This window comes from Convolutriloba macropyga, chromosome 14 (genome assembly GCF_964194025.1).
Source record: "Convolutriloba macropyga chromosome 14, txConMacr16.3, whole genome shotgun sequence".
Lineage (NCBI taxonomy): Eukaryota > Metazoa > Xenacoelomorpha > Acoela > Convolutidae > Convolutriloba > Convolutriloba macropyga.
In genome coordinates, this window is record NC_134481.1 from 43,561,954 (window position 1) to 43,589,892 (window position 27,939).

Below are 27,939 nucleotides of genomic sequence, written 5' to 3' on the forward strand. Positions count from 1 at the left end.
TTTTATTTGGAACGTTTTGTGAAGTTGACGGTTGTTTCTGCTGAGGCGCAAAGTTCCAATGTTTTCTATTGTTTTCCGCTGATGCGTTGTTGACTGACAATGGGAGGTTGCTTTTGTATGGCTTGGTTTGTAGGTTGTTCGAGTTGACAAACTTTGAGGCTTGAGAACTGATGGTTCTTTGATTGCTTTCTCGACTCACTTTGTCGTAGATTTGAGCTTGGAGCTCTAACCATTGTTGAAAATCGACGAGAGTCGGGTCTGAGCTGAGCTCGGTAAGACAATGTTCAGTCCATTTCAGAATTTCAGAACCAAAAGATGATGTGGTGTTTTCTCTTTGGCTTTCTTAATGAGTGTTGTAGACTGGAGGTCTGCTGTAAAGCCAAGGTATTGGAAGGCTTGCACAAGTCTTTTCAAAAATGAGGAAAAGGCAATGAAGCTTTGCTTGTTTTGGAAGTTCATTTGCCAGTTTTCGAGCTGGTTTATGGACGCATTAACAACTACAGTACGATCACCGAAATGTCGGATTAGTTCATTCAGTGCTGTCTGATAATAAGATGGATAGCAGGAGTAAGCATGAATCAAGTCTTTTGCTTTCCCACTTACAGAATTCTGCAAGTAGGTTATACGATGCGTGTCTGTAATGGAAGTGTTGTTGTGAATCATTGTGTTGAAGTTATTGATCCACTCGTGAAAGTGGATAGGGTTACCATTGAAATTCTGAAGTTTCAGAGGTGGCAATTTGATTGAATGTTTGAAATCATTATTTCCTCTTTCCTGTGTTCCATTAGTGTTCGAGTGTACTGAGCTAATATGTTGATTGACAGTGGTTAGTAAACTCTGGTTGATTAGAGGCTGGCTGAACTGATTTTGTCCAACAGGATTTAGCTGTTGATTAATGCACATTGGGCCATGGATCGTGGAAGTTACTGGGGCTTGAAGGTTCGATTGAAGTTGAGAGCCAGGAATAAACTGGTTGTTACACAACTGACTGGGCTCTGCCATATTTTGATTAATTGAGAAACCTGTGCTGACGAGCCCGTGTTGACTGTTCACAGGTTGTGGAAATTGCAGAGGAGCTGCAATTACGTTTGATTCTGAAGCTACCTGGTTTGGCTGAAAATTAGGAGCTGCAGGATTTGAGACGGTATTTTGATGCGGTTGTTCCATGAGTTGCATGGTAATTGGTGGGACACTTGTGGAGTGTACCCCAGTTATAGGATTAATACATTGATTGGATTGTAGGCAGTCGTTTTCTAAGACTATTTTATCAGTTTTACTTGGAAGATGTGAGGTTCTGTTTGCCACTGTGGGTAAGCAGGGAGCTTTTGCCGATCACAGTTCAAAAATTGACTTTCGGGGTATCCATTTGTTCCTATGTGAACTTGAGAAGGTCCAAATTTTTGTTGCACATTGGGAAAATTATGATATTGAGGATTTCTGTTGGCAAATGAATCCTGATTGTTTCTTTGCTTTGGCAAGTTTAAATTAAAGGTTTCCTCTAGACCATCTGCATGTAATTGGATAGTTGTATCAGCCAAATTGAAGGGGTTTGAAAGTGAGCGATTGCCTGAAAGGTTCAAATTTTGGATTGGAGGCAAAAGGTTCTGCGACGTAATAAAATTGTCACTCAAGTTGATTTGAGCTGTTTCAATTTCGTTGACCTGTCTGTTTTTCAGAGTGGAGGCAATTTCAACTTTCCTTAATTTTGTTGGAGATGTGAATTCCTGGCTGGTATCTTTGTCAAAGTAGGGAAAAGGATTGGGAGCATTTATTTGGTTTTCAAAGTTATTTTTCGATTTTAGAAGACTTTCATGAACTTCCCTTTTAGGATTTCTTTGGTGGGCTTCAAGCAAATGTTGAATTTGAAGTCTGGTTCATTAGATGTTTGTAGAAATGATGAGGCCGGAAATTTAGAAATGATGAATGATGGTTGTCTTGGCCGTGGTGGTATTGGGGGCGGCTGATTGATGAAGTTACTGCTTGTCTGCTTTTCTTCTATATCGCGCTGATGCTGGATTCGTTCCTTGTCGTCACTGGAACTTGTCGTCGTTTCTTCTGCTGGAGATCATGCTGACATCATCTCTAATGCGACTGGAAGACTGACTGAGCTGGCCATCATCGTCCAAGAGGTCGACTTGCAGTTCCAATTCCTTGAGTCGAGTTATTAATGTCGTTTGCCTATTCAATATTGATGATGCAGTACTTTGATGTGTTTGCTGTCTCATCATTTCCTCTGAGAGTCTTTTGAGCTCCGCTTCCTGGCCTTTGATCTTGTTGATCATCAAAGACAATGATCGGAAACTCCTTTTCTGCTCCACAGTTTTCTCAAGGAGATCGAGCAGTTTCTTCATTGACATTTCTTTCGCTTTGAACATATTGATGGCAAACTGACATTCAGCGCTGTTCTGCTTCGACATCTTGGTGGCTGTTGCTTTGTTGAAGCTGACTGTTGAAGCTGTTGGTGAAGCAGCTCGTTACTGAAGGTGAAGAACGGCTTTGAGAACCGGAGCGACGCAAATTTTTGATTTGAAAAAGCGTTGTCTGAGGTTTGAATGCTAATGATTCCAGTTTTTTCTTGTTCAAAAGACCAGCGACGTAACTTTTCGTAAAATTGATGTCCTAGGATGTGTTTTGTGTGCTAAATCTAGCTTTTTGCACTAAAAAACCTAAAAGCTTTTCCGAAAGTTCGCGCGTTTTAATCGTTTTTCGTTCAACAAACCTAAATAATTGCTTGTTTTTTGTTGAATTAACACAAGTTTCGTTTAAATAGCTGGGGTTAACTGTTTGAACTAGTGTGTGTGGCTACTGTGGTTTACAGGAAAACTGTGCCTTGCTACAATTATGCAGTTGAACCAATATTAGAACAGAGTTCAATTAATTGTTACATTAAACTCCTTTTTTCTTGAAAACTTCAATAAACTCCTCTGTTTCTCTCAAATTCGAATAAATTACCAAGCTTATAAAGCTACTCAAGAAACTTTCCTCAGCTTCCTAACCCTAACCGAGCACTATGATTAAAATTAACTCTCACAGTTTTTTGCGAATTTATAACTTTGAAACCTGTTCTTTTTCTAGCAGTTTATTGTTGTTGTGACGGCTAAAGATAAGAAATTTGTAAAAGTACGATACGTTTAGGCAACAAGAGTTACAGAGGGGCTACTGAATGCTAGAAAATTGCAGAGGCGAGTCATGTTGTGGAGATCTTTGGATCTCTTTGGTGTATTGACTTTTTTCGGGTTTTGCAAAAACTTTTTCGTTTTCTTTAAAACTGTGTGGCTTTATCTGTTGTTTTTCACTCTTCCTTCGTTATCTTTAATATGCATTGACTCTACTAAACTTTCAAAGCTCTCTCCGACAGATATTGTCTGAGAACTGCCTTTCAAAATAACTGAGAGTAGGAAAAAAATATCAAAATTTCTGGTGACTACTGGAATCAATTTTCTTCGAAAACTCCTCTTCTGCTAAGGGTAACGCCTGAAACCAATAGGGATAAAGGGACTTCGGAGACGGCAACGTCTGAGACCGAGGACTTCAGCAAAAAATTAAGTTTGGACGTATTTTCCAAAAAAAATTAAAATGGTATTTATTTTCGTCAAATGAAAGTTTTGATATTTGGTGTGGCGCCTAAGGACTTTCTATTTACTTCCCTATACAGTTGAAACTATCAAACTGACTGGCAATGACGTGTCTTAGGGGTTTGTTTAGTGGTTTATTTGGGAAATCAAATGAATATGTCGTCAGAAAACTAACTTGTGTTTTTGAATTTTCTGAATTCAAAAATTTTTTTCTGATATTTCTCATTTATATGACACTGATTGGATAAATCTACGGAAATGGCTTTCTGTTTGACTGCAAACTATTTCAAGAGAGTGTTTTATTGGTTTATTCCGCAATTGAAACGGATATGGATTGAGAAAACTAAATTGTGTTTTTTGAATTTTCTTAAATCAACAAAATTTTTTCTGACATTTCTTATTTATATGATACTGATTGGATATATCGATGCAAATAGCTTTGTGTTTGTTTACAAATGAGTTCAAAAGAGTGGTTTAATAGTTTTTTCCGCAATTGAAACGGATATGTAGTCAGAAACTAAATTGTTTTTTGCATTTTCTGAATTCAAAAAATTTTCTCTGACATTTCTTATTTATATGATACTGATTGGATATATCGATGCAAATAGCTTTGTGTTTGTTTACAAATGAGTTCAAAAGAGTGGTCTAATAGTTTTTTCCGCAATTCGAACGGATATGTAGTCAGAAAATTAAATTGTGTTTTTTGAATTTTCTTAAATCAACAAAATTTTTTCTGACATTTCTTATTTATATGATACTGATTGGATATATCGATGCAAATAGCTTTGTGTTTGTTTACAAATGAGTTCAAAAGAGTGGTTTAATAGTTTTTTCCGCAATTGAAACGGATATGTAGTCAGAAACTAAATTGTTTTTTGCATTTTCTGAATTCAAAAAATTTTCTCTGACATTTCTTATTTATATGATACTGATTGGATATATCGATGCAAATAGCTTTGTGTTTGTTTACAAATGAGTTCAAAAGAGTGGTCTAATAGTTTTTTCCGCAATTCAAACGGATATGTAGTCAGAAAATTAAATTGTGTTTTTTGAATTTTCTGAATTCAAAAATTTTTCTCCGACATTTCTTATTTATATGATACTTATTGGATATATCGATGCAAATAGCTTTCTGTTTGATTAAAAACCAATTCAAAAGAGTGGTTTAATAGTTTTTTCCGCAATTGAAACGGATATGTAGTCAGAAACTAAATTGTTTTTTGCATTTTCTGAATTCAAAAAATTTTCTCTGACATTTCTTATTTATATGATACTGATTGGATATATCGATGCAAATAGCTTTGTGTTTGTTTACAAATGAGTTCAAAAGAGTGGTTTAATAGTTTTTTCTGCAATTGAAACGGATATGTAGTCAGAAAACTAAATTGTGTTTTTTGAATTTTCTGAATTCAAAAAATTTTCTCCGACATTTCTTATTGATATGATGCTGGTGTGATATATCGATCGAAGTGGCTTTTTGTTTAATCGAAAATTAAAATTAATTCAGAAGAGTGTTTTATTAGTTTTTTCCTTAATTCAAGTGGATATGTAATCAGAAAACTAAATTTTTTTTTTTTGAGTTTTCTGAATTCAAAAAAATTTTTTCTAACATTTCTCATTGATATGATACCGATGTGATATATCGATCAAAGTGGCTTTTTGTTTGATCAAAAATTAATTCAGAAGAGTGGTTTAGTAGTTTTTTCCGCAATTGAAACGGATAGGTAGTCAGAAAACTAAATTGTGTTTTTTGAATTTTCTGAATTCAAAAATTTTTCTCCGACATTTCTTATTTATATGATACTTATTGGATATATCGATGCAAATAGCTTTCTGTTTGATTAAAAACCAATTCAAAAGAGTGGTTTAATAGTTTTTTCCGCAATTGAAACGGATATGTAGTCAGAAAACTAAATTGTGTTTTTTGAATTTTCTGAATTCAAAAATTTTTCTCCGACATTTCTTATTTATATGATACTTATTGGATATATCGATGCAAATAGCTTTCTGTTTGATTAAAAACCAATTCAAAAGAGTGGTTTAATAGTTTTTTCCGCAATTGAAACGGATATGTAGTCAGAAACTAAATTGTTTTTTGCATTTTCTGAATTCAAAAAATTTTCTCTGACATTTCTTATTTATATGATACTGATTGGATATATCGATGCAAATAGCTTTGTGTTTGTTTACAAATGAGTTCAAAAGAGTGGTTTAATAGTTTTTTCTGCAATTGAAACGGATATGTAGTCAGAAAACTAAATTGTGTTTTTTGAATTTTCTGAATTCAAAAAATTTTCTCCGACATTTCTTATTTATATGATACTGATTGGATATATCGATGCAAATAGCTTTCTGTTTGATTACAAATTAACTCAAAAGAGTGGTTTAACAGTTTTTTCCTCAATTGAAACGGATATGTAGTCAGAAAACTAAATTGTGTTTTTTGAATTTTCTGATTTAAGGAACATTTCTGATTTTTGTGTTTTTTTTTCGCAGATTTTTCTTTAGAAATGAGAAAATGGCCTTAACTCGCTTTGAAAATAATGAAACAAGTCGAGGTTTTTGAATCGAGGTGTTATAGTAACAAATAAGCTTTTTTGGGGAATAAATATCAATTTTTTGGAGGCTTTTTGTCGAAAAAAAAAATAGAGATTTTGGATGGCTCTAAACGGGGAACAGGACATCAGAGGTAACGTCTGAGACCTCGGGTGGACTTCTGCTGGTGACGTCTGAAACCAGTAAAAAAAAACTTGATCCTCTCGTCGGGGTGACGTTTGTAACCCAAACTTGGCTTCGTCGCTGAAAAAATTGCTTGTCTTTTTTTTGTGTCTTTTCTGTGTCTTTTCTGTGTCTTTTCTGTGTCTTTTCTTTGTCTTGACCGGCTGCCAGCTTTCGGGTTCCGTTTACTGTGCTCGGCACTTGATGGTTGCACTGACCGCTGATGCTCTCTTCAGTGCGTCGCACAAGTTTTGGAACAAAGAAACTATTTGCCGGTAACAGGGGAGACTTTTGTCCTCAAAATTGTTTTGGGGAAAGAAGGTTTTTGTTCTTTGAACGAGGGGTAAACCATAAAATGTAAGAGAATGTAGATAAGGATTCAATTACATTGTTCTAGACAGTTTGTTAAGTTTTTTTTTCAGTTTTAAGTTGCGGGAACAACCAACTCGTTTTGGTTGCGATAAGGACAAAAGTCAATGTTTTTTCAAGTTTCACTTCTGACTTGATTGTTGCACGACATTGACCATTATTCTTGATTTAAATTTTGAGCAACCCCAATTCAGCCAAAGTTGCTTCTGCAATCCAAATTTTATGTATCTGATCGAGTTGACCTTTTTTGCTAGGTATTTTGTAAAAGTTTCGCTGGAAAAAAGTTTGCTTTCTTCTGTTGTGCGTTTTTGAAACCATAGTCAATTTCTTCATCAAGGCTGCTGTGACTGAGAGATTAAGTTTCAATTATACAATTGAGTAAGTCAATTGTTGGGGTGATTTGTGTATATCGCTAAACAGTGTGCCTCACAAAGCGAGCGACAAAATATAATCAATATTGTTGATTGATTGCTTTGATCTTATGAAGAGTTCATTTATGTTAAGTGATGACCAGTGCTTGCTATGTTTCCCCTCTGTAGAGTTTACGTTTAAAGAATGAAAACTGCAGAGAATATTTTGTTATCAGCTGAGATAAGAATGGATTTTATTTAGGAGATATTGAAATCATAGATTCGTGGCTTCAATGCAAAATATGCAAATTTCTCCGATGTCATTTTAACTTTTTGCGGAGATAACATATTGAGCAATTGCTAAAATCATTAAACATATTGGTTTTTAGCAATTGAAATTTTCATTGACATAATAAAATTATATAAGTGTTGTTTGTTATCACAATTTTTCTTCATCTCAATCACAGACAAATCAGTTTTCAAGTGAAGGTTGCTCTTTGAAAGATTTCATTATATAATACGTTCTCAGAGAATAACTCATTGTTTTTATGGCTCCCTCGCTGTTTCAGTAAATCATTAATGGCTTTTTGAGTTTCCTTAGCATTTGTTATTTTTTAGTTGCCCAAAGATCAAATTGGTTCCCTGAAGAAGTATAGGTGAACTTGTCTATAACCATCAGTTGACACCTTAATGCTCTCATATACTTAATGTTCTTTATTTCAATGGAAACCAGTGAATTTTGAATATTTGACCAATTTTTTTTTCTTTTTCAACCAACTTGTAGCATGGACTCAATGAATACGGGTTCTATCTTTCTTTCTAGTTGAACAAAACTAGTTCAACTTTTTTTAAAGATTTTTTTGGTTCCTTTCCTTTATTTGTTGTTAAGCTAATAGTGCAAAAATATCAGTATTTCAGAAGAAAAAAAACTAAAAACAATTTTGGTGAAAAACTTGAGATGTGTAATGGAACATTGTGCTACACAGAGCCTTGCACGAGCTGTCTTGTTTCTTAAATATGCGGAGAAAAAAACAATCTTATTATAAAGAAGTTTCTATTAAAACTTTGCAAGGACTCTGTTTTTGATTCTAATCTTCAAAGTTCATTTTTTTAACCGAAAATGTATTGCAAAACTTTGAGATTTCAATTTATCTCGACTGACAATATCGGATGTCAAAAAATCTCCCCAAGAGTTAAGTTTTCCCTGTCACAAAAAAATTCACTCTGATACGTTGAAAACATTTGTGTTGACTATTTTACCGTTTTAGTGACCAATTACTCGTTGCTTTGCGTGTGAACTAATGCGCTTTAATTTTGTAACAATTATAGCTGCTTTTTTATCATAAGCACATTTTTATGTTTTAAAAAGTGCAATTTTCCCTATTAATCGTACTAGGAGTGTGACTTGATATTTCCTGTTTAATTTCTTTTAATCTATTCTGCATACTGTATTGCGTCATTAAGTACTTCAGACGGGAAATTCTGTTCCCAAGTCAGACAATTACCATCCTGTGAACAAAAAGGAGATTGTTCACACAAAAAAATCACGATTGAGTTTAAAACATGACTTTAATCATGGTCTAACTCTAAACATCAATTACATTAAATGTAAAATAAATATAAATTTGGTGAAATACGAGTTCAAAATAACACGCAATTTAAAAAAACATGTTATTTTTGAGTTTTTTTTAAAAAAACATCATTTTTATCAAGCTTTTCAAAATTGACAAAATGGTTGATATTAACTACAGATATTAATAGTCTCGTATAAAAAGGCTATCATTTTTTTATATCGGGGTAAAATTTTTCAATCTATAAATGCCGAACGCTTTGCTTCATCACCAATGATTTCAAAATCTTAATTGTTTCTTGAAAAGATCTGTTTGTCTTGCATAGCCAATTTGATTATATAAATTTTTGGATCTTTTCCGTTTGTGCCCTCCCAGCTTAGTGGGGGCATATTATTTGCACCCCCCCCCCCGACGCACGTGCCGTAATTTTACATAATGATTTACTATGTAATGACACGTGTTATGTAACTGGGAGGCACATAACGTACGGGGGGGGGGGGGGGGGTGGAAAAGATAAGATAAACGGAAAAGATCCCAGTTTTTGATGCTTGTTAATTATTATCAGTAGCAATAATTGCTCGGTTGAGCTCAGTAATTCAAATTTAATTGGACCTAAATTAAGTTTTTTTTATTTTGTGTACTCCTTGCGAATGACCACAACTGTTCAACTTTGATCCGTCTTTTATGAACAAAGCGGGGGGGGGGGGGGGGGGGGGGGAAGGGGGGTTTTCTCTGATTCTACGATTTTGAAATAGATGTTGTAATAGAGCACATTTTGCTCATTTTCTGGTGACAGCTGTAAACGAAATAAAAAAAACTTGAGAACAGAAATTTTTGATCTTTTGGAACTTTTTGAACTTTTTTAATTTTTTGAACTTAATAGGACATAAGACTTCTTAAATTTTTTCAAACGTTTCTTACTTGTTTGAACATGGAAAATTTTGGGCGTGGAAAGACTTGAGAGTTTGGCCTAACCTCTGATCCCAATTATGGTAATACATGCTCTCATACAGAAAACATGTTGATCATTAAAGAGCATCTCTTAGAACGAGTAGGTGTAACAAGTGACACAAGAACAATCAATCTAGATCACGCCTGAATAAATTAGTCTGCCAAACTGAGGGACGATTTGAGAAGATCATTTCCATATTGAAAATACTTAACCAGGACACATTAATAGTATTAGAAGCACTAATTTATTAATAAGTAGCCATATTTCTCTCTCTCTCTCTCTCTCTCTCTCTCTCTCTCGTTCGCTCTTCTAAAAATAATAATCCGCCTAGTATGTTTCCTGTCATTACCTGACGTCTTAAAATATCATGCTAATTTGACTTGAAAGTGTTCTTGTGATAATGATTTATTTTTGCAATGAGGCATCGAAATGTTCAATTAAGACTGCGCTTGGTCATTTTAGAAAAATTTGCCAACCCTCAAAATTTAATTCTGAATTAGTGGAAGATGAAAAGTCTCCAATTGAGACCGGATGGTTATCTTGCAGGAATCTGTCAGATTCTGATAGATAGATGGTTATCTTCCAAAATCGGCCAGATAATCTTGTGAGATTCTGCCAGAAAGCGGTTTATCTGACAGAATCTGCCGAAAAAATGATTATAAGGCAGAATATGCCCGAAGAATAGCTATCCTGCAAGATTCTGGCAGAAAAACGGTTATCTTGAAAGATTCAGATTCTGATAGAAGAGTAAGAGTTCGTTCTGGCTGAGCTGCATTTCAATTGATTAATAATATCTAATCTACTCAAATTATCTCAGAAAATTATTACCAATACAGTTGTCTTGTTGATCTTTTTAAAGAATAAAAAATTTTTGAGGAAACATTAAACCGTGCTCGATGAAAAGTGCTAGATGTGATAGTTTAGTGAGTTGCTTTTCCAAATTTGTTATTTGTTTACATTTCACGTAGAGTACACGACGTACTTTAAGTGTCTCAATGAAATACGAATAATTACAACAAACGCCTTTCACAAGTTTTTCGAATATTTTAAATAATGATTGCGAGTATACATTACAAGCTCAATTAGCGTTATAAGTGAGAAGAATCTATGGTATTCCCATAAAAGTTTTAATATACAGGAATCTTACCAGAAAATTGTTATATATTTTGTTAATTTGACAGAAATTATTTATCTTGTAAGACCCAGGCACATAAATGGTTATATTGTAGTAATCTGGCAAAAAATGATTATATTGTATAAATCTGGCAGGAAAACGGTTATCTCGTAAACTTCTGGCATAAAAATTGTTAGCTTGTAGGAATCTGTCAGATATTTCTAGCAGAAGATGCATCGTTTTGTAGGAATCTGCCAGAATCTGCCATATTCCTACAAGATAACAATCCATTCTCAACTAGGGATAGCTTAGATGATTCTGATTAAAACACAAAACTTAAAAACTCAGAGTTCACTTTAGAAAGTCTAGAATCGAAATTCACTTTAAATTTTTGAAGTTTTATTAAATGAGTCACTTCACTTTTCTTCAAACTTGGTTGTAAGTTAGAGGTTACGTTGTAAGCTTTTGAAAATGTACGCTATATATGAAATGAATCTGAATTTTTGTTTGAATCAGAGATGTTCAGAATTGCTTCTGAATTCATTTTGAATCAGTACTAAAAACAGAATTTTCTGTATTTTTTTTATTGAGTACTGATTCTCTATGAGCATAGGTATAGGGATTATAGATAAAAGATAAACCAGTTGGAAACAATTTTTTGAATATAATTGTACAGACTGTGAATGTTATGCAGCTTATGGGTGGAAGGGTAGTACGTTTATGTTTATAATATATTAATCATGCTAACTCAAACGAATTAGAAATCAGTATCTGCGTTTGAATTTATCTACTCTCATATCTTTAAGTGGCATATATAATAAAAGAAAATCAAATGGACGAATTGAAATTGCACCAAGTTTGCAATATGGATGGAATGGCGCTAGTGAAAATGGCACACGTACCAAATTATAGGAATTTTACTGCTGGCCAATCAAAATTTAGAAAATGGGAATATTGCTTTCTGATGGACTGACTGGTCAATAAGTTCTCCATATTTTAAAATAGGATAAGAATGTTAACGTAAAATTGCTCAGAAATCGCGATAATTCTTGTCGGAAATACAATATCGGTTTTGACACAGAACTACTATCATGTCTCTTTTTTCTATTGTTATCAGTTTTTTTTCAAATCCCGGCCGAGTCCTGCAATTTTAATCCAAGTCTTGAAAAAAACCAGGCATATCTGAATTTAGTATTTGATTTATCCGAGACGGGGCAGGTGTAAATCCATGACCTAGTCTTGCAAGTCTCAACCAGGTGTTGGTCAAGACTTGGCAAGTAAAAATAGCCAAGACCTGAAAACTAAACTCTAAACCCAATCATAGACAAATAAAAAACACAATGTCATAAAAATTGCAAAAATGCCAAAAAGCGGAAAAATTGTCAAAAAGATTGGGAAAAACTTTCGAAGTGTTTGTGACGTCATGGTCTCAACACAGCCACAAAAAGTGCTCATATTATCCTTTTTTTCAGAGCTGCTCGTTCGAAGTGGGCTCTTGGGCCCATTTCGCCTCCGAGATTGACATCCGACCGAAAGAAGAGGGCGCAGCTGATATGAAGTTCTTCCAGCCCAGCTCAGTGTTTGACGTTGAGAACTTCGAGGGCGCATACATCACGTATAAAGGTATCAAGTATTATGATTTCTGTTTCTCTTTTTATTTGGCATCTGTTTATGGTTACCCTGACTGAAAGTGAACAACGCTATTCGATTGCGGGTTTGAGGAACCGATTGAGAAATGTTGCTTCATTACCGTCACTGATTAAAATGTATCTGCTGCAACAACTTGTCTCGCCATAAATATTTACAAATCCACAGCCAAAACATCGGTTGACAAAAAATCTTACTTTCATTGCCTGTAATTTTTTGATCCCAGTATTAAAAGTTGCAAGGTACCAAAGTGCCTGTGACCGAGTTAGAGATAGTAAAATAACCAAAAAAGCAAAAAATGAACACTTCTGACAGACGTAATAAAAGCTCAAAAGCAAAACTCTGCACCAAAAACTCAAACCTTTCTTCAATTTCTGAAATAAAGATCAAAATAATACCAAAATGCGACCTATTTCAAGAAACTGAAAAAATGGGCGGTTTTGGTTTCTTGAAATTTGACTGATACCAATTCGGTTTTTTTTAAATCGTAAGAGATTGTTGGTTTGTTCGGTTTCTCAGACTTATTTTGTTTGGTTTTAACCAATAGATACTCGTCAGTGTGTTCAGTTTCTTCTTTGGTATGTTCAGCTTTAAGCGTTAGAAACTGCCGGTATAGTTGCTTTCAAACAAAATGAAATCATGAGAAAATAACATATAAGAAAATTCGGAACCACGAAACTCACTTGCTAATTATCATATCAATTAAGCAGGAAAATTCATGTTCAACCGTTAACAGTCATTTTTATTACAATAGGAGTTTCAAAAGTTTTAGTTTTGATTTTAGCTTTGAATTTGAGTCATTGGCTCTAAACTCTGTGCTGTTTCAGGGGTACTGAGCCATTTTAAACACCGTGAAGGATCTTTACTGGCTTTTCAAGATTGTGTATTCTTGTTGTTGAGTAGCTCTGGCAAGCCGCGGTTGCTGTTGTTAGTGGTCGTTATTATGCGTAAGGGTCAATAAGAGAATTTTTTTGATGTCCGGGATGGGAAAAAGAGGGGAAAAGTATATTAAGAAATTGAATTAAGTTAAAACTAGAAAAAGAGGAGAATAATTGGGCACATACCTGCTATGTCTGATTTTTCAAGACAGCTGTGGCGCATAGGGGGATCGATTTCCCGCTTTTATTTAGGATTCATATACTGATGTAATGCACCAATATGCACACATACCGGCGGTAGAATTGCTTTTTCGATACAATTTTTGTTTAATTTGCGTGGCTAATGAATTTGTCTCAAATCATGAATTTAATTTGTTATTCTTAATTCAGAATCTCTAAAGCCATCTTATCATATCAACAGTCATTGAGTATGTGTTAACTAAATCCCACGTCAATGTTCGGTAAGTGTGTTAAATTTTCAACTTAAAAACAGACAAAAAAATTTGTCTTCAACTAAATTGTTTCGGAGAAACTTTCTCCAGGAGATACGAGATACGTTTGAAACTCTTGAAATTAGAAAGTCATCGTTGCATTTGAATACATTATGATCAAAAATCTGAATTTTGTACAAAAAACCGACCATTTTCGACCAAACATCCCAAATCTAAGAAAATGAACATCCCAAACGTTTATTACGTTAGGAACTGAATATATGGAATCCAAGAACCCGAACAAACCGAGGATTATCTTATGTTTAAATTCAAAGATACTGAATAAAAGAAACTGAACATATCAAATCTAAGAGACCGAACATATCGACATTTTCATGACAATAATTCTAAGCAGAAACTGGACAACTATATCAATGAACTAATCTGTTTGTTCTATTACAGATAGTTAACAAATTTCAGCAATCCGATTAAATGTGTCACAATGTTTTTTGCTCTGTAACTGCAATCAACTGGCACGATTACCGGACTGAAAAACAATATATCGCTGCTGAAAGTTTTCAAAATGACATTACAAGCTAGCTTCTTTAAGTTGAATTGAATTCACCCGTGTCGAGGCGACGAAGGGAGAAATATGATGACGTAAAGTGAATAAATATTCGGAAAGGATTTTGTTCATATGGGGAAAGAATAGAATGTACAGACTACGGGGGGAAATTGAATGCCCTTACCTTTATTAAGGGTTGAATTTTTTTATTCAAAAACTGAAATGTACTTTTTAAATCGAAATTTTTTCCTGAATTCTTCAGGGCGGACTCTTTGCTTGTTAAATATTTGGCTCTTTTCCGTCTCAACCCCCCCCCCCCCCACACACACACACACACCCCACATGGGTGGACCTCGACATGGGTGATTTTTCATTTGCGGCTGCAGTGAACAATGACAATTCCAAACTGTTTCCGCCTTTTTCACCCAATATGTTTGTGTATGTTTATAATTGTAAACAATTTGCTTATAATTCATGCCTGCATCCGCATTTTAGACACGAATGTAGCCAAAGGTCAGTATAAAGTTAACATCTATAAAGATAATTTAATATACTTCGTTGTGGTAGCTTTGAGGAGTTATTTCGAATATCTTGAACCAAAAGACCAAAAGGGTGGGGGTAAGGGTACGGTGACTTTGATCACACCTACCCCCCTCCCCCCGGCACCATCCCCCCCCCCCCCCTCGTTCGCCTACTCACAACCTTGAAAGTGCTTCGTCATAATTATTCACACGCTATCCTGTTTGTTTTCCATGTTTACTGCGTACGACACACAAATACACACCTCTTTATTGTGCTTGTTTGTTTGTTTGATTGATTGTTTGCACCCGTACCTGTCAAATCAGAAAAAAACTATAGTCTGAATTTGGGATTTTAATCTTGCAAGAATCTTGCAAATTTTGGATCTAATACTGCAAGACCCTTGCAACACAATTATTAATCTTGCAATGAAATCTTGCAAGATTAACATCAAACCCAACTCGGGTAGATTTACTCCGAAAAGTTTCCGAGCTGAAATTTAACATTTTACTATAATTCAGAGATAATTTAGACATTTGAGGTGGAGCCGATATTTTGGCTCTTTCTGAATCAGAGAACATTACAGAATTCAGATTCGTCTAATTCACTGATCTGCGGAAATTTAAAAGAGGCTATATCTCTGATTCAGACTAATTTCAGTCATCCGATTATACCTTTTTTAGATACTTTGTATTGAACCTAGCTTCTGATTAAACCTAACTGATAATCTAACAGAAATCATGAACAGAATTTCTTAGTTTACGACCAGGAATGAAATTGTTATGAACATTCTGATTCAGCATTGATTCCGTTATGACTCAGTTTGCGATGATTTTTTTCTGAATCAGTACTGATTCTCTCTTCAATACAGTACTGATTTCTGGTGATTCAGTACTGATTATCTCTTAAATTCAGAACTGATTTTTCCTGATTCTGTACTGATTATCTCGTAAATTCAGTACTGATTTCTCGTGATTCAGTACTGATTATATCTTAAATTCAGTACGGATTTCTCGTGATTCAGTACTGATTATCTCTTAAATTCAGTACTGATTTCTCGTGATTCAGTACTGATTATCTCTTAAATTCAGTACTGATTTTTCCAGGTTCAGTACTGATTTTCTCTAATAGTCAGGTACGGGTGTCAATATCGATATTTATATTAACTCTTATCTCTAAATACTTCACAGTCAATATTTCCACAGCTGTTTACTGTTTCCTTCATTTTAATGGATAATATCCATCATCGATGTCAACTGCCACAAAAATTGTTTGTCTTTCATCGTAGAGGAAATATGTTTTCCGTAGGAAAGAAACAAAAACTGAGTAGAATAGAATTTGGGACGGCCCTTGGAAAGGTGAGTCATTTATATCGACATCTTTTCATTCTCTGATCATAGAAAGATCATAGCCATAGTTACTGAATCATGACATTCTCATTCTGTGCCTTCAATTTCCAGACTCTGATCATGTCATTTTTAAATGTGAAATGTCTAAAACCCTCAACACAAGGACTTCTCGACCTATGAACTTATATTGCTTATACTTGACGGCAGTAGTAGCTAAGATTCGGTCATTAACTTAACCATTAGGCCGGTCTCACCTCTCCCCCCCCCCCCCCCCCCCCCCAATTCAATTACCCTGACCCCCTGTTTCAACACTATCTTTTCAACTCTAAATCATTGCGCCCTACAAACTTTTAACACGAAAACTCATTCTCAAAACGCTTAGAATTATTTGGGTTTAAATATGGTCAGCTGTCTGTGCATATGTCTCGTTAAATCAGCATTAACTGCTGGCGAAATATCTCATCAAAATTTTATCCCGTAATTGAAATTTGTCCATGCCATATTCTGCAAAATTTGTTGAAAATCTGAGATATATACTAAAAATATTATTCGCTTTTTCATTTTGATGCACTGAAAGCTTATATGAATGCTTTTTCCGGTCACTAAGAAAGGAAAAATTTAAATTAAACAGACCACCTAAAAAGCGCCGGCGTGGATATTTCAACACAGTTTACGAAAAGCGCTGCGTCACAAAAATATATTAACTCGTTGCAGTTAATAATATCTGCTCAACCTTAATATGAATATTTATATATTTGAAACTTCTGAAAAATTTTCTCTCTCTCTCTCTCTCTCTCTCTCTTCTTATTTGCACTTTCATCAAGCGCAAGTTGGAACACTTAAATATTTCACCCGTGACCGAAATTTTTTGATTTGCATTTGTCTCAATTGAAAAAAGTTCATATCTTTCTGGATGAGGTATCATTTTAATGGAACAACGCGCTGATAACATTACACACGAGAGGTATATATTGATATTTTGGTTGAGATAAAATCCCAAATTTACGAGAAAGAAATCAAAATTCCTGACGTAATTTTTACCTTTTTGTGATTTGTGGGGAATTTTAAATGGATTGTTTTTTGCCCAGCCCGTGTTTTGCAGTGGCCCCATTCTAATCTGGAAAGCAGCCCCGATATGATACAAAAACAGTTATTAATATTATTCCTGGCAAATTGGAAATATGGATTTTTTTGCCCCCTTTGAAAACACTGGGCCACTGTGACGTGTTATGTTGGTGGAATTTTTTCGGTAAAAGAAAATGTTAGTAATTATATGCATGTTCTGGGTTCGGGAAAAGATAACACTATTCTAAATACGTTAATTTCTTTTCAAACTCAACATTATAAACTCATCGTTTTAAACTCAACATTATGTGTGACCGTGAATGAATAAATTGAATTTATCATTCATGGATAATAAAGAATTATTCTCACCGCTTTAGATAATTGAAACTGACACTAATTTTTGCTCTTTTTTCTCCATTTTTGTCACTTTTTCCCCTTTTTTTTCTCCTTTTTGAGATGTGACCTTATATGCCTCAACAAACCATATTCACACTGGCGCCAAAAGACGATGAGAAAAGTTTGTTGTTTTTGTTATGGACAAATTTCTCACGCTGTTTTCCTGCAAATAAAAGGATGAACTTTTCGTGGTGAATACAAGTTTATCTGTTTATAACTGAAGGAGGGATAGAGATATGATGCTAATAAATGTCACAATGTTTGAGAACGAAGCCACTAAGTTTGCTCAATAACAAGCTGCCGCCTAAAACGGTATAATTTTGTATTAAAAGTTTGAGATCATTTAACATAACCTAAGGTTATACAATGGTACAGACACATGACATAAAAATGCCAGCTATAGTTAACAAAATTAACTTTTTTACAAGTTTTTAGACAAGTTTATGAAACAAGTTATCAATTCTGTTCCCCTAGCTGTTTGTTTCGAGCAATAAATTTGTCTGCGAAAGAGCAAAAATTTTTATTACGGTGTAGATTGTCCGAAAAGTAAAAGCTTTTTTTAGAAATTCATGTTGAGTTCTAAAATTATACTTGCTTCTGATAGATTAATAAAAATTACAATTGATAGAAGAATCGTATATGACAAATATTTTTATGACAAATATTTCTTAGCACGATCTTAACATGGATCCAAAAAGATTGTATATGATGAATGGAAGGATTCACACTGAAAAGTTGTTGAAGTCAACAACCTGATATATGATTTTAGTTCAGGAAATCTTAAAAATGATTGCGGAAGGAAACTAATGAAAACAGTTTACTTCCGTTGGACGATGCTCTAAAATTCTTGTAAATACATAGTATCATATTTTGTTACCAAGGAAACCGTAATGGAATCAACTAGGAACAATTATGATCTTAGCACAAACTGAAAGAAATCAAATACAGTACTAGTACGACTTCGTGATTTTCCGATTCAATAGGTGTCAAAAAAATCGAACAAAACAAACTCTTTTGGTCACGTTTTTGACTAATTTCGCTCAGCCCATTCTATTGGACAACAGTACAATTAATGTTAATTACTGGTTTTATGTAGCGAAATTTTTTATTGGAATTGTCTGTGATTACTTCCACACTAATTAATTTGTTTTTATAAATTTCTCGAGAGTGATCATCAGTTTTCAGCGTATTTTTTTCCTTTGTCTTTAAGAGTAAGACAACTTTTTGTTATTCAGATAAAAAACGTTGAACAGCTTTAAATGTGAAGTGATGTTTTCTGAAACATTTTCCTCTGTTAAGAACTGTTACTAATTTCACAACGGATTATCAGATTTCACCCTTGTAATGATGTAATAGTTCGAAAGTCGACAAGGGTTGATAATTTAAACCAGGTATCAAAAAACGTTTTGTTTAGAGGTTACATCTACGTTTTTCAACGATTGATCGCACCATTCGTTAGCATAACTAAAAAAAGGATAACTAAAACTTAAAGCGTTTAATTCAACCAATTAGTTTACCTCTAAATACTACAATAAAGTTTTAATTAAAAAGCAAGAGCAATTTTTTCCTGCACCAAATTAATTAAAGTTTATCACATTAAGCAATTTGACTGAGCATTTTGCGGCAGCAAAAACCTGGATCTTTTTTTCTACTGCATATTGTTAGTTCTTCAAGAGTGATATCCTCGTTTGATGCTCTTAGTGATCTGCAGGATACAAAACTTACAGATTTTTCAAATTAAACTAAAATAGTTTTTCCTGCTTTTTACAAGCAAGTAAAATATTTGCCAAAAATATTTGGAAACAGTTAAAACAAAGAGGCTCGGTAATGTGCGTGCGTCCGCAAATAAAGTTCCGACCCACCTCATCCAAATTTTTGGCATAAAGGTCAACCAAAGGAGGAACAGATAGAAAGCACCCAAAAATTGAAAAAAAGATTCAAAAAAATCTGTATGAACAAAAATATCGCCTCCTACGCAAAGAACTCAGTGGAATAAAATTGCTGCATTAAATTGATGAGATCAGCCATTATAGCGAAATCAAGTTAATACGAACAACTAAATCAAACAACAATAGCAACAAATATTAACTGCAAGCAAAACTTTAGGTCAATTTGAAAAGAAAACTTTATGTCAATTAAGCGTGAGATAAAACTGAAACTAAACAAACTAACTTTTATTTTTTTAGATAAGATATGTGACAACTTCATAAAAAGGCTCGGTTACAATTAGACAAATAACAGGAAAATTGGATATTCGCTAAAACTTTTTAAAAGCAATTAATTTCAATATAATGTAAACCATTAGAAACCAACTGAAGTTAATGCTATCTATGTCTCTATAGGAGATCATTAACACCTGTCACTATTCAGTTTTTATTGCGGTTGCAAAAAGAAAACCGAATAAAATAGAGGCAAACAGAAATTCAACTAAAACTTGCGGGAAAACGTTGTCAAAGCCGTAAAGCCAAATTCGGCCTCTCAAAATATGTTCATTTGAGCCTTCTTGTAACGCCAATAATGTGTCATAGGACCGCTCATCAAGGCGAACATTTAAAAAGTAGAAAAAAATGAGGAAACGGGCGAAATTAAGTTGTATTTTGTAATTTTCGAAAACAATTATTTTCAAAGCCATGAAAGCCATTAACTACAAACAATAATAACTAAATAGGTTTGTTTTTTAGTCCAAAGGAAGCGCTTGAGACTTGTAATTAGTCCGAAGAGGTCTTACGACTACAAAAAAAACGTGAAATATAGACAAAAATTAAAAATTAAATTACGTTTTTTGCAAAAAAGCCCCTGTTGGAGCCAGTAATTCCATAACAAATTCTTTCAATTTTGCACATTTGCATTTTTCGTTGACAGCAACAATGTCGTATTTGACCTGTCATTATAAGGACTAGGTTACAAATAGCCAAAAAAATAATAAAGCGTAGTTAATAAGTGTTTAGTTTTTAAAAATTTTTGTAAAAAAAGAATTTCAAATTCATGAAAGCCATCAGCTATATAATCAGATCAGAATATAAGCTCATGTATTCCTCAGTTAAAAATCAATCAGACTTGTTTTTATCCAAGTGATGCTCAGCTTATTAGAATAAGATCTAATCTGTAATCGAAAAGAGAATATTCAACGCACATCTTTATTCAATGAAAGATAAGGCAGAACTGCAATTGACCTTTTGTCAGTCTGCACATTTAGTGTGTAGTACCAGTTAACTTTGAGCATAAGAGACAATCGTTGACGATGTTATGGTTGACAATGTTAAGGTATACATACTGCACGAGGGAATTATTAATTTACTGCATCATAACATACGTAGTATAAGATTGTTTTGTGATGGTAATGCTCATGTACTACATTTCACCTCGGAGAAAAAACCAAATTTTTTAAAAGTTTGTTATGCGATTGCAATGGCATCTAAGTCAGAGTTCATGTGGGCTTAGTTCTCTCTCTCTCTTGCCTCTTGTGATTGGAGCGATAATTCCAGCACCTGTCCTTCGGCCCGGGGTGATACCGGATCAGTCTCTGTAGGCTCTTGTGTTTGGTCTAGAACTGGTGAGGTACTTCTACGCTCTTCTTCCGGTCCTTGCGTGGAATCGTCCTGCGCACTTGAATCCGGTTGGAAATTTGCGATGCCTTTGGAGCCTTTGATTGGAGTGCTGGTTTGAGTCTCATCTGTGTCGTCGTCGGTGGATAAAGTTTCAGTCTGTCCATACTTTGTTGGCTTCTTTTTGAGTCTATTACTTCGTCGTGGCTTTTTGCCTTGGTTGATTCCGTGTATGTCTATCGACTCTTGTGGTTCATAGTCTGCATCTTTTAGGTTGGCTTCCGCCGTTGCCTCGTGGGCTGGGATGGTATTGTCTTCGTCTTCTTCTTGCGAGGATGCGTATTGGTCTCTATGTTGTTTCTTCGCGCCCCCTTTTTTAGGAGACTGTACATATTTCCTTTTTGGAGGAACATTTGTGCGATGAACATTCGCGAGGTTGTCCAGGTTGGGGTTGGTAGGTGAGTCTTGTTGCCTTTTGCGGATTGTACGTTCGCCTTTCAATTTGGTCATTTGCTCTTTTTGGTGGACGTTCATTGTTCGCTGTAGCTTTTCGTGGTGATTAATGACCGTCTTTCGTGCCGCAAATTGAATTAGGGGAATTTGGGGTTGTGCGGGCGTACCGAATCTAGCTACCTCGGACTTGTGTAAAACGGTGTCGTCTTGTCCCGGGTATTTAATCGTTAGTGTTGAGCCGGAGGTTTTGACTAGTGCTGCCTCTTCTGGTATTGCTTCATACAGGCCTTGTAGTTGTTTCTTGCTGCGTGTTGAAGCAATTGTTTTCCTTGCTAGTTGTAGGCCTCTACTGGATTCGGCGACCGGTTCCAACGTTGATTGGGGGGTCATTCGGATTGTTCCAGGGATCTCGCCGGTGTTGTTCTTAGCTGCTGTGAGCATCCTCTCTTTTGAAGTACGCACCTCCTCGTCGCTGTTGAGGTCCTCTTGTTCCCACCGTTCATCGGATATCAGCTCGTCCGCTCCCATGATGTTGTCATCTAAATAATCAGGTTGTACATTTGGCCATTTTAAATTTCTACTATCAGGTTTTGTCGTTAGATTGGTTATTGGAGTATAGGCGGGGCGCCCGAAGTGCGCTTCGAATGGTGATATATTGGTTGCTTTTTTCCGACATATTCTTAGTTGTTGTGCGATTTGTCTTAAGGACTGTTTTATATTAAACGGTTGTTGTTTTGGATCTAGCTTGATGCACCCTAATCTTCGTTTGACCGTTTGAATTAATCTTTCAACGAGGCCTATCGATCTATGGTCGTTTACAGGTGCAAATATTATTCCTTTGTTGTTTCTGCTGCACAATTCTCTAATTGTATTACCTTTTGGCATCTAGCTTGGTCCTTTCGTATAGATCTAGGTACCCCATGTATGGACATATATTTATTTAGGAAGTGTTCTACGTTTATTGCGTTCGCGTGATTGTATAATTTAAGGGATGGAAATTTGGAAAATCGATCGATGCATGCGAGAAAGTATACTTCTCTCCCTTGACCGTCTACTATTGGTCCACCGAAGTCTATTTGGATTTCTTCGTTTGGTTCGACGCATGGTTCCATTGGTGATCATTTAGTTTTTGGTATTATACTTTTAAGGTTCTTACCAAATTCAGTGCAGGGGTGGCATGTTTTTGCCTTGTTTATCAGATCTCTGTTAATGAAAGGCCACCATAGTCTGTTCGCTAGTTCTGTCATTCCCCATGATTCCGGATGGGTGGCATGCAGAACGTCAATGACTGCCTCTTTAAGTGCATTGGGAATCGTGAGGCGGTTGTGAAGTAGTATGCAGCCATCGTTTACGCTCAATTGGTTCCAGTGGGGGTATATCTGATTGCTCACTGCTTTGCATCGGCGTTCATCGTTCTGGATGATGCAATCTCAAATCTCTCTTAGAACACTGTCCCTGTTGGTCATGGCTGCTATTAATGTCGAGCTGAAAACGTCTCTGATTGCTTTATCCAGTGTTGTATTTGATGTTGTTGGTTCTTCTTGCAGAGGCGGCGGGTTGTTGTCTTCTTTGTTGGGGCTCAGGTAGCTGGTGAATGAGAGTGGACATTTTCCTGGGCTCTTTGGGGGAGTGTTTTGCGTTTCGTCTTTGTCTTATTGCATTTCTGAAGAATGTTGTTTTTGCGTTAGCAACTGGTTGTTATTCGAGTTATTTGGCAAATGCGATTTTGCAATCGCTTGTTGTGTGAATTTTTGCTCAATTACGTTATTTCTCGTCACGCGGTTTTCTAAATTGGGATTAAATTGTTGTCTGCGTAGGCTGTAATTATGTTGTTTTTGAACTACTTTTGTTTTTTGTCTTATGACTTTGTGCTCTAGGCACGTTGATTTTGGAATCGTCCCGCGATTCCAGAGGTGATTTTCTCGGACGGCCTCTTTGACATTTAATTACAGTCGTTGTATTTGATGTCTTGGAATCGTCGTGCGATTCCAATATAGGAAATTTTCGTGGTCTACCGCGTTGTCTAATTGCATTAATTGTTTTAACTATAGCATCTATTTGTGCTATTACAAAGTCTTCATAATACATACTAATTGGTTTTGCGGCGCCGTGGGGGTTTCTGGATATGTAATCTGTGAGGCCCATCTTTGAACCTGGTATATGTTCGATATTAAAGTCGAATGGGATTAGCCGATCGCACCAGCGGGTGAATCTGCTTTGGTGTGCTTCTGTTTATTTATCTTTAAGTATGGATAGAAGTGCTCGATGGTCTGTTTCTACAGTGAAATATTGACTATACAAATAAAGCTTAAAATGTTCGAGTGACCAAACTATGCCTAAGAGTTCGAGCTCGTTCATGCTAAATTTTTCTTTAGCTTTGTTTAGAAAACGCGAGGCGTATGCTATTGTTTCCCAGCCGTTGTTCGATTCTTGCTCGAGCACTGCTCCGAGTCCGGATCGTGATGCGTCTGTACGTACTCGTGTTTTTCTCGATTGTTCAAAGTGCGTGTTTTCGGTTATGTTTTTTATGTGCTCTTTTTTTAATGCTGTTTGGTGTTTTGTGGTCCATACGTATTTATTATCTTTTTTCAGTAATTCTCGAAAGATTCTGCATTGTGTTCCTAAATTCGGGACGAATTTTGTTAGGTGGTGTACACTACCCAGGAAGGATTTAAGTTGTTTACATGTGCTGGGTGCTTTTAGACTTTGTATGGCTTCTGTTTGGGTGACTAATCGTTTTATACCGTGTTGGTTGATTTCAAATCCTAGCCATGCTATTTTATTTTTTGCGAAATGACATTTTTCTAAGTTTATGCTTAAATTTTCCTTGTCAAGTCTTTCCAGACATTCGAATACTGGTTGTTTATGGTTTTTTATTCCTCCGCCCGTGACAATTATTATGTCGTCCAGGAAACTATATGTGTTTTTGAGGCCCCTTAGCGTTGTATCCATTGCTTTTTAGAATTCTGCGGGCATATCTTTTAAACCATAGAAACCTGTAATGAATCTGTATGTTCCTGTAGCTTGACCGCCTATGATATTAAAATTGCAATGCATTTGCGGTTGCCTTGTCGAGTGGTAATTGACTGTGTGCGTATCGTAGGTCGATGGTGGAAAAAAGTACTTCGCTTTCGTGCGACGATTCCGAGATTGATTGTGCAATATTACCCATCAGGCAGTCTATATTTTGCATTTGATATTTGTTTTTGTGAATCGCTTTGTTTATGACTTTGGAGTCCATGGCAAGTTTTATTGTTTTGTCTCGTTTGACTGTTATTACTATGGGTGAAATAAAGTTTTTGTCACTCCATTTGTCCAGTTTGATTATGTTGCCGTTCTTTTGTAATTTTTTGAGTTCTTCTTCTACCTGTGACTGTAGGTGGATTGGTATTCTCCATCCTCTTTGGTGAACGGGCGTGAAGTTTGTTTTGAATTTTGACTTAACTGTATGGGTTTTTGATCGTCCTATCCTTTTTATTGGGTTGGGGAATTTTTTAGATATTTCCGTTTTTCAGTTTTGTCCCTCAAAGTTTTTGTATCAATGCAATTTGCTTACCTTCCGATTTTGTGGAGGGTTGTTGGTTGACTTATATTCCGAGCCCTTGAAATAAGTCTCGTCCTATAATCGCTGTGTGGTTGTTGGGTACGACGATGAGGTCAGCTCTTCCGGCATTCCAACCATTACATTCTATGTCACAGTATAGTGTGCCGACGTTTCGGATTGGTGTATTCGTAAAGCTGCGCAAGTTTGTGGGATTCGTCTTATGACTCCACCAGCTGTTTTTATCTCTATCTTCTATTTCATGTGCCATTCTTTCCGTTACTAAGCTGCTTGAACTACCTGAATTCACCATTACCCAGTATTTGGTGTTACCAAATTTGATGTGAAGTTTTGTGGGTGTGGGTGATTTTTCGGTGGGGGAAATCAGGTTGACCATGTAGTCGTCTTTTGAATCCTCTCTAATACTTCCTATTTCGTTGTTTAGTGAGACCACGTTTATTTGTTCTTCGTTCTGTGTTTCGTCTGGTTCTATTATTTCGTTGACATTACGATTATTTGTGTATCTGTTCAGATTGGATCTGCAGACTTTCGCTAAGTGATTGGGTTTATTGCATCTTCCACACGTCTGTCCAATGGCTTGACACTTACTTCGATGTTCTTGTGTCCAAGGTTGTCCGCAGTTACGACAGTTATGTTGCTGGAATTGTTGTCTGTTTGACTGGTATGAATTGCCTCTGGGCGATTGGCGTTTGCCTCGGGGCTGGCTAAAGTTACCTCGGTAATTTCCCCGGTATCTCGATTTAGAGATGGCTAGGACTGGCTCCGATTGTCCTACTATTGACACTATTGAGGGGTCTGTAGTGTTTTTGGCTTGTACGGCTAACTGGCTTCGGGCACCTAAATCAATGCTAATGGCTGATTCAAGTGCCTTTTCTGGTTCTAATGTTACCTTTCAAAGTTCTTTCTGAATCTCCGGGTCGATCATGTTGGCTGTAAGGATGTCTCGTAACAAGTCGTCTTCCAACCCTCCCAGTTGGTAAAATTCTGCTAGAGACCTTAGAGCTGAATGGAACTGTTCCATGGTTTCCCCTTTTTGTTGTCGTCTTGTGAGCAACAAGTACCGGTCGAAGGTGACGTTCCGTGGTCGTATGATCGTCGGCTCTAGTTCCTCCCACAGTTGTTGTGTCGTGATTTTCTCGACGTTAGTATGGGGGTTTTTCCTTGTATGCATTCTTCGTCCTTCGAATCCAATGGTTAGGTAAATCATTGACTTTGCTCGTTTATCTGCGATGTCCCATGGCTTGTCGCCGCATAGCACCCCTATTCTGTCAATTAGGTTACATTTGTTTTTCCATTTGGCTGTTGCCTGATTAGATCTTGTTAGCCTCTCTCTTTCCATCGTCTGGGTTGGGTTTTGCACTGGTTGCTCTTCTACTGGCTCTGGGGATAAATTATTGTTGTTGGTTTCTCTCTTAGGAGGTCGTCGAGTTCTATATTTGTCTTTGCGACTAAGGCCATTTTCAACTGACTTCTCCACTTTTCCCATGGTGTTGGTGGGTTTGAGCTGGGTTTTTCCCAGAATGGTTCAAGACCTAGTATCGTTTTTCCTTTTTCAGCTGACTGCTCCATGTGATGCTCAGCTTATTAGAATAAGATCTAATCTTTAATCGAAAAGAGAATATTCAACGCACAACTTTATTCAATGAAAGATAAGGCAGAACTTCAATTGACCTTTTGTCAGTCTGCACATTTAGTGCGTAGTACCAGTTAACTTTGAGCATAAGAGACAATCGTTGACGATGTTATGGTTGACAATGTTAAGGTATACATACAGCACGAGGAACGATTGCATATGGTTGACAATGTTAAGGTATACATACAGCACGAGGGAATTATCAATTTACTGCATCATAACATACGTAGTATAAGATTGTTTTGTGATGGTAATGCTCATGTACTACAGTCCAGGAAAATTCATACGACTAAAACGACAAAGCAAGAAAAATTAAAATGACTGTTAATGACAAAAGTAAAAAAACTCCATTAAGTTCTTCGAGAAAGGGTTGCCGAAGCCGTTGAAACCATAATCAAAGCCTTAAAAGACTTTTATGTGTTGAATTGCGTTTTATTGTGGAAGAAAATGGTGTTATATTTGAGATGTCAATAATGTTTTAATGTGACAAAAATAGAAAAAAAACGTGAAAATGGGCCAGCGCCTAAAAATCAAAGAAAAACTGAAAAATCTAATAGTATCAAAGAGGTAAAACCATAACTTAACCCGTAAAACCACAAAAAAAATTAATTTAGTAGGAATAAGTGCAAGAGGAATCATTCTTTCTTTGCTGACACTAAGCTACAAGTGGACCAAATTAAGAGAAGAAAAAGGGCAAAGTTCAATAAGCCGTCAAAAATTGGAAAACGCTTAGTAAGCTATTCGGACTTATCAACAACGAGCTTTGATTTGAATTTTTTGAATTTTTCTGTTCTTTAATTAACATAAAATGTCAAAACTTTTTTAAAAAAAAGACCGACTGAATAAAATCCAATTTTTTTATTGTAACAGTCCAAAAATAGGCCAAGACCTGCCTTGCTTTCGCAGATAGAACACTCAATTGTTTCGAATATTATAGATTTAGATATTTTGTTAGTTGAAAGATGAAAAAAATTGCTGCGTTTTTGATAATCATAGAGTAAAGTTATTAAAAACGGCAAAAATTTAATTCCAGACTACTCTCAATGAAAGTGGAAGTAGGAATAGCTCCGTTTGTAGTATACAAAGATTGTGTTAGTTGTTTTTGGTGTGTGTACCGCCGGCAAATTTAATCGAAGAGGACTAAATAAGCTTATTTCGGGCAATTTTTGGATGAAAAGGCTGAATTTAAAACATTTGCCCAAAGTTTAGCCAAAAAATTTGGTTAAAATAGTCAACAATAAACTTTC

General features: G+C 35.7%; 1 protein-coding gene across 2 annotated transcripts in view; it reads left to right on the top strand.

Moving 5' to 3' along the window:
- The window catches only part of LOC142353633 (neuronal acetylcholine receptor subunit eat-2-like), a 76,163-nt gene that overhangs the window by 30,530 nt on the left and 17,694 nt on the right, over positions 1–27,939 (top strand). The window contains exons 3-4 of one of the 2 annotated variants that reach the window (XM_075405928.1): positions 12,122–12,272; positions 14,666–14,683. In XM_075405928.1, coding sequence (XP_075262043.1) covers positions 12,122–12,272; positions 14,666–14,683 — 169 coding nt within the window. The remainder of the gene's footprint in view (positions 1–12,121; positions 12,273–14,665; positions 14,684–27,939) is intronic. The other variant, XM_075405929.1, reaches the window with a different exon arrangement.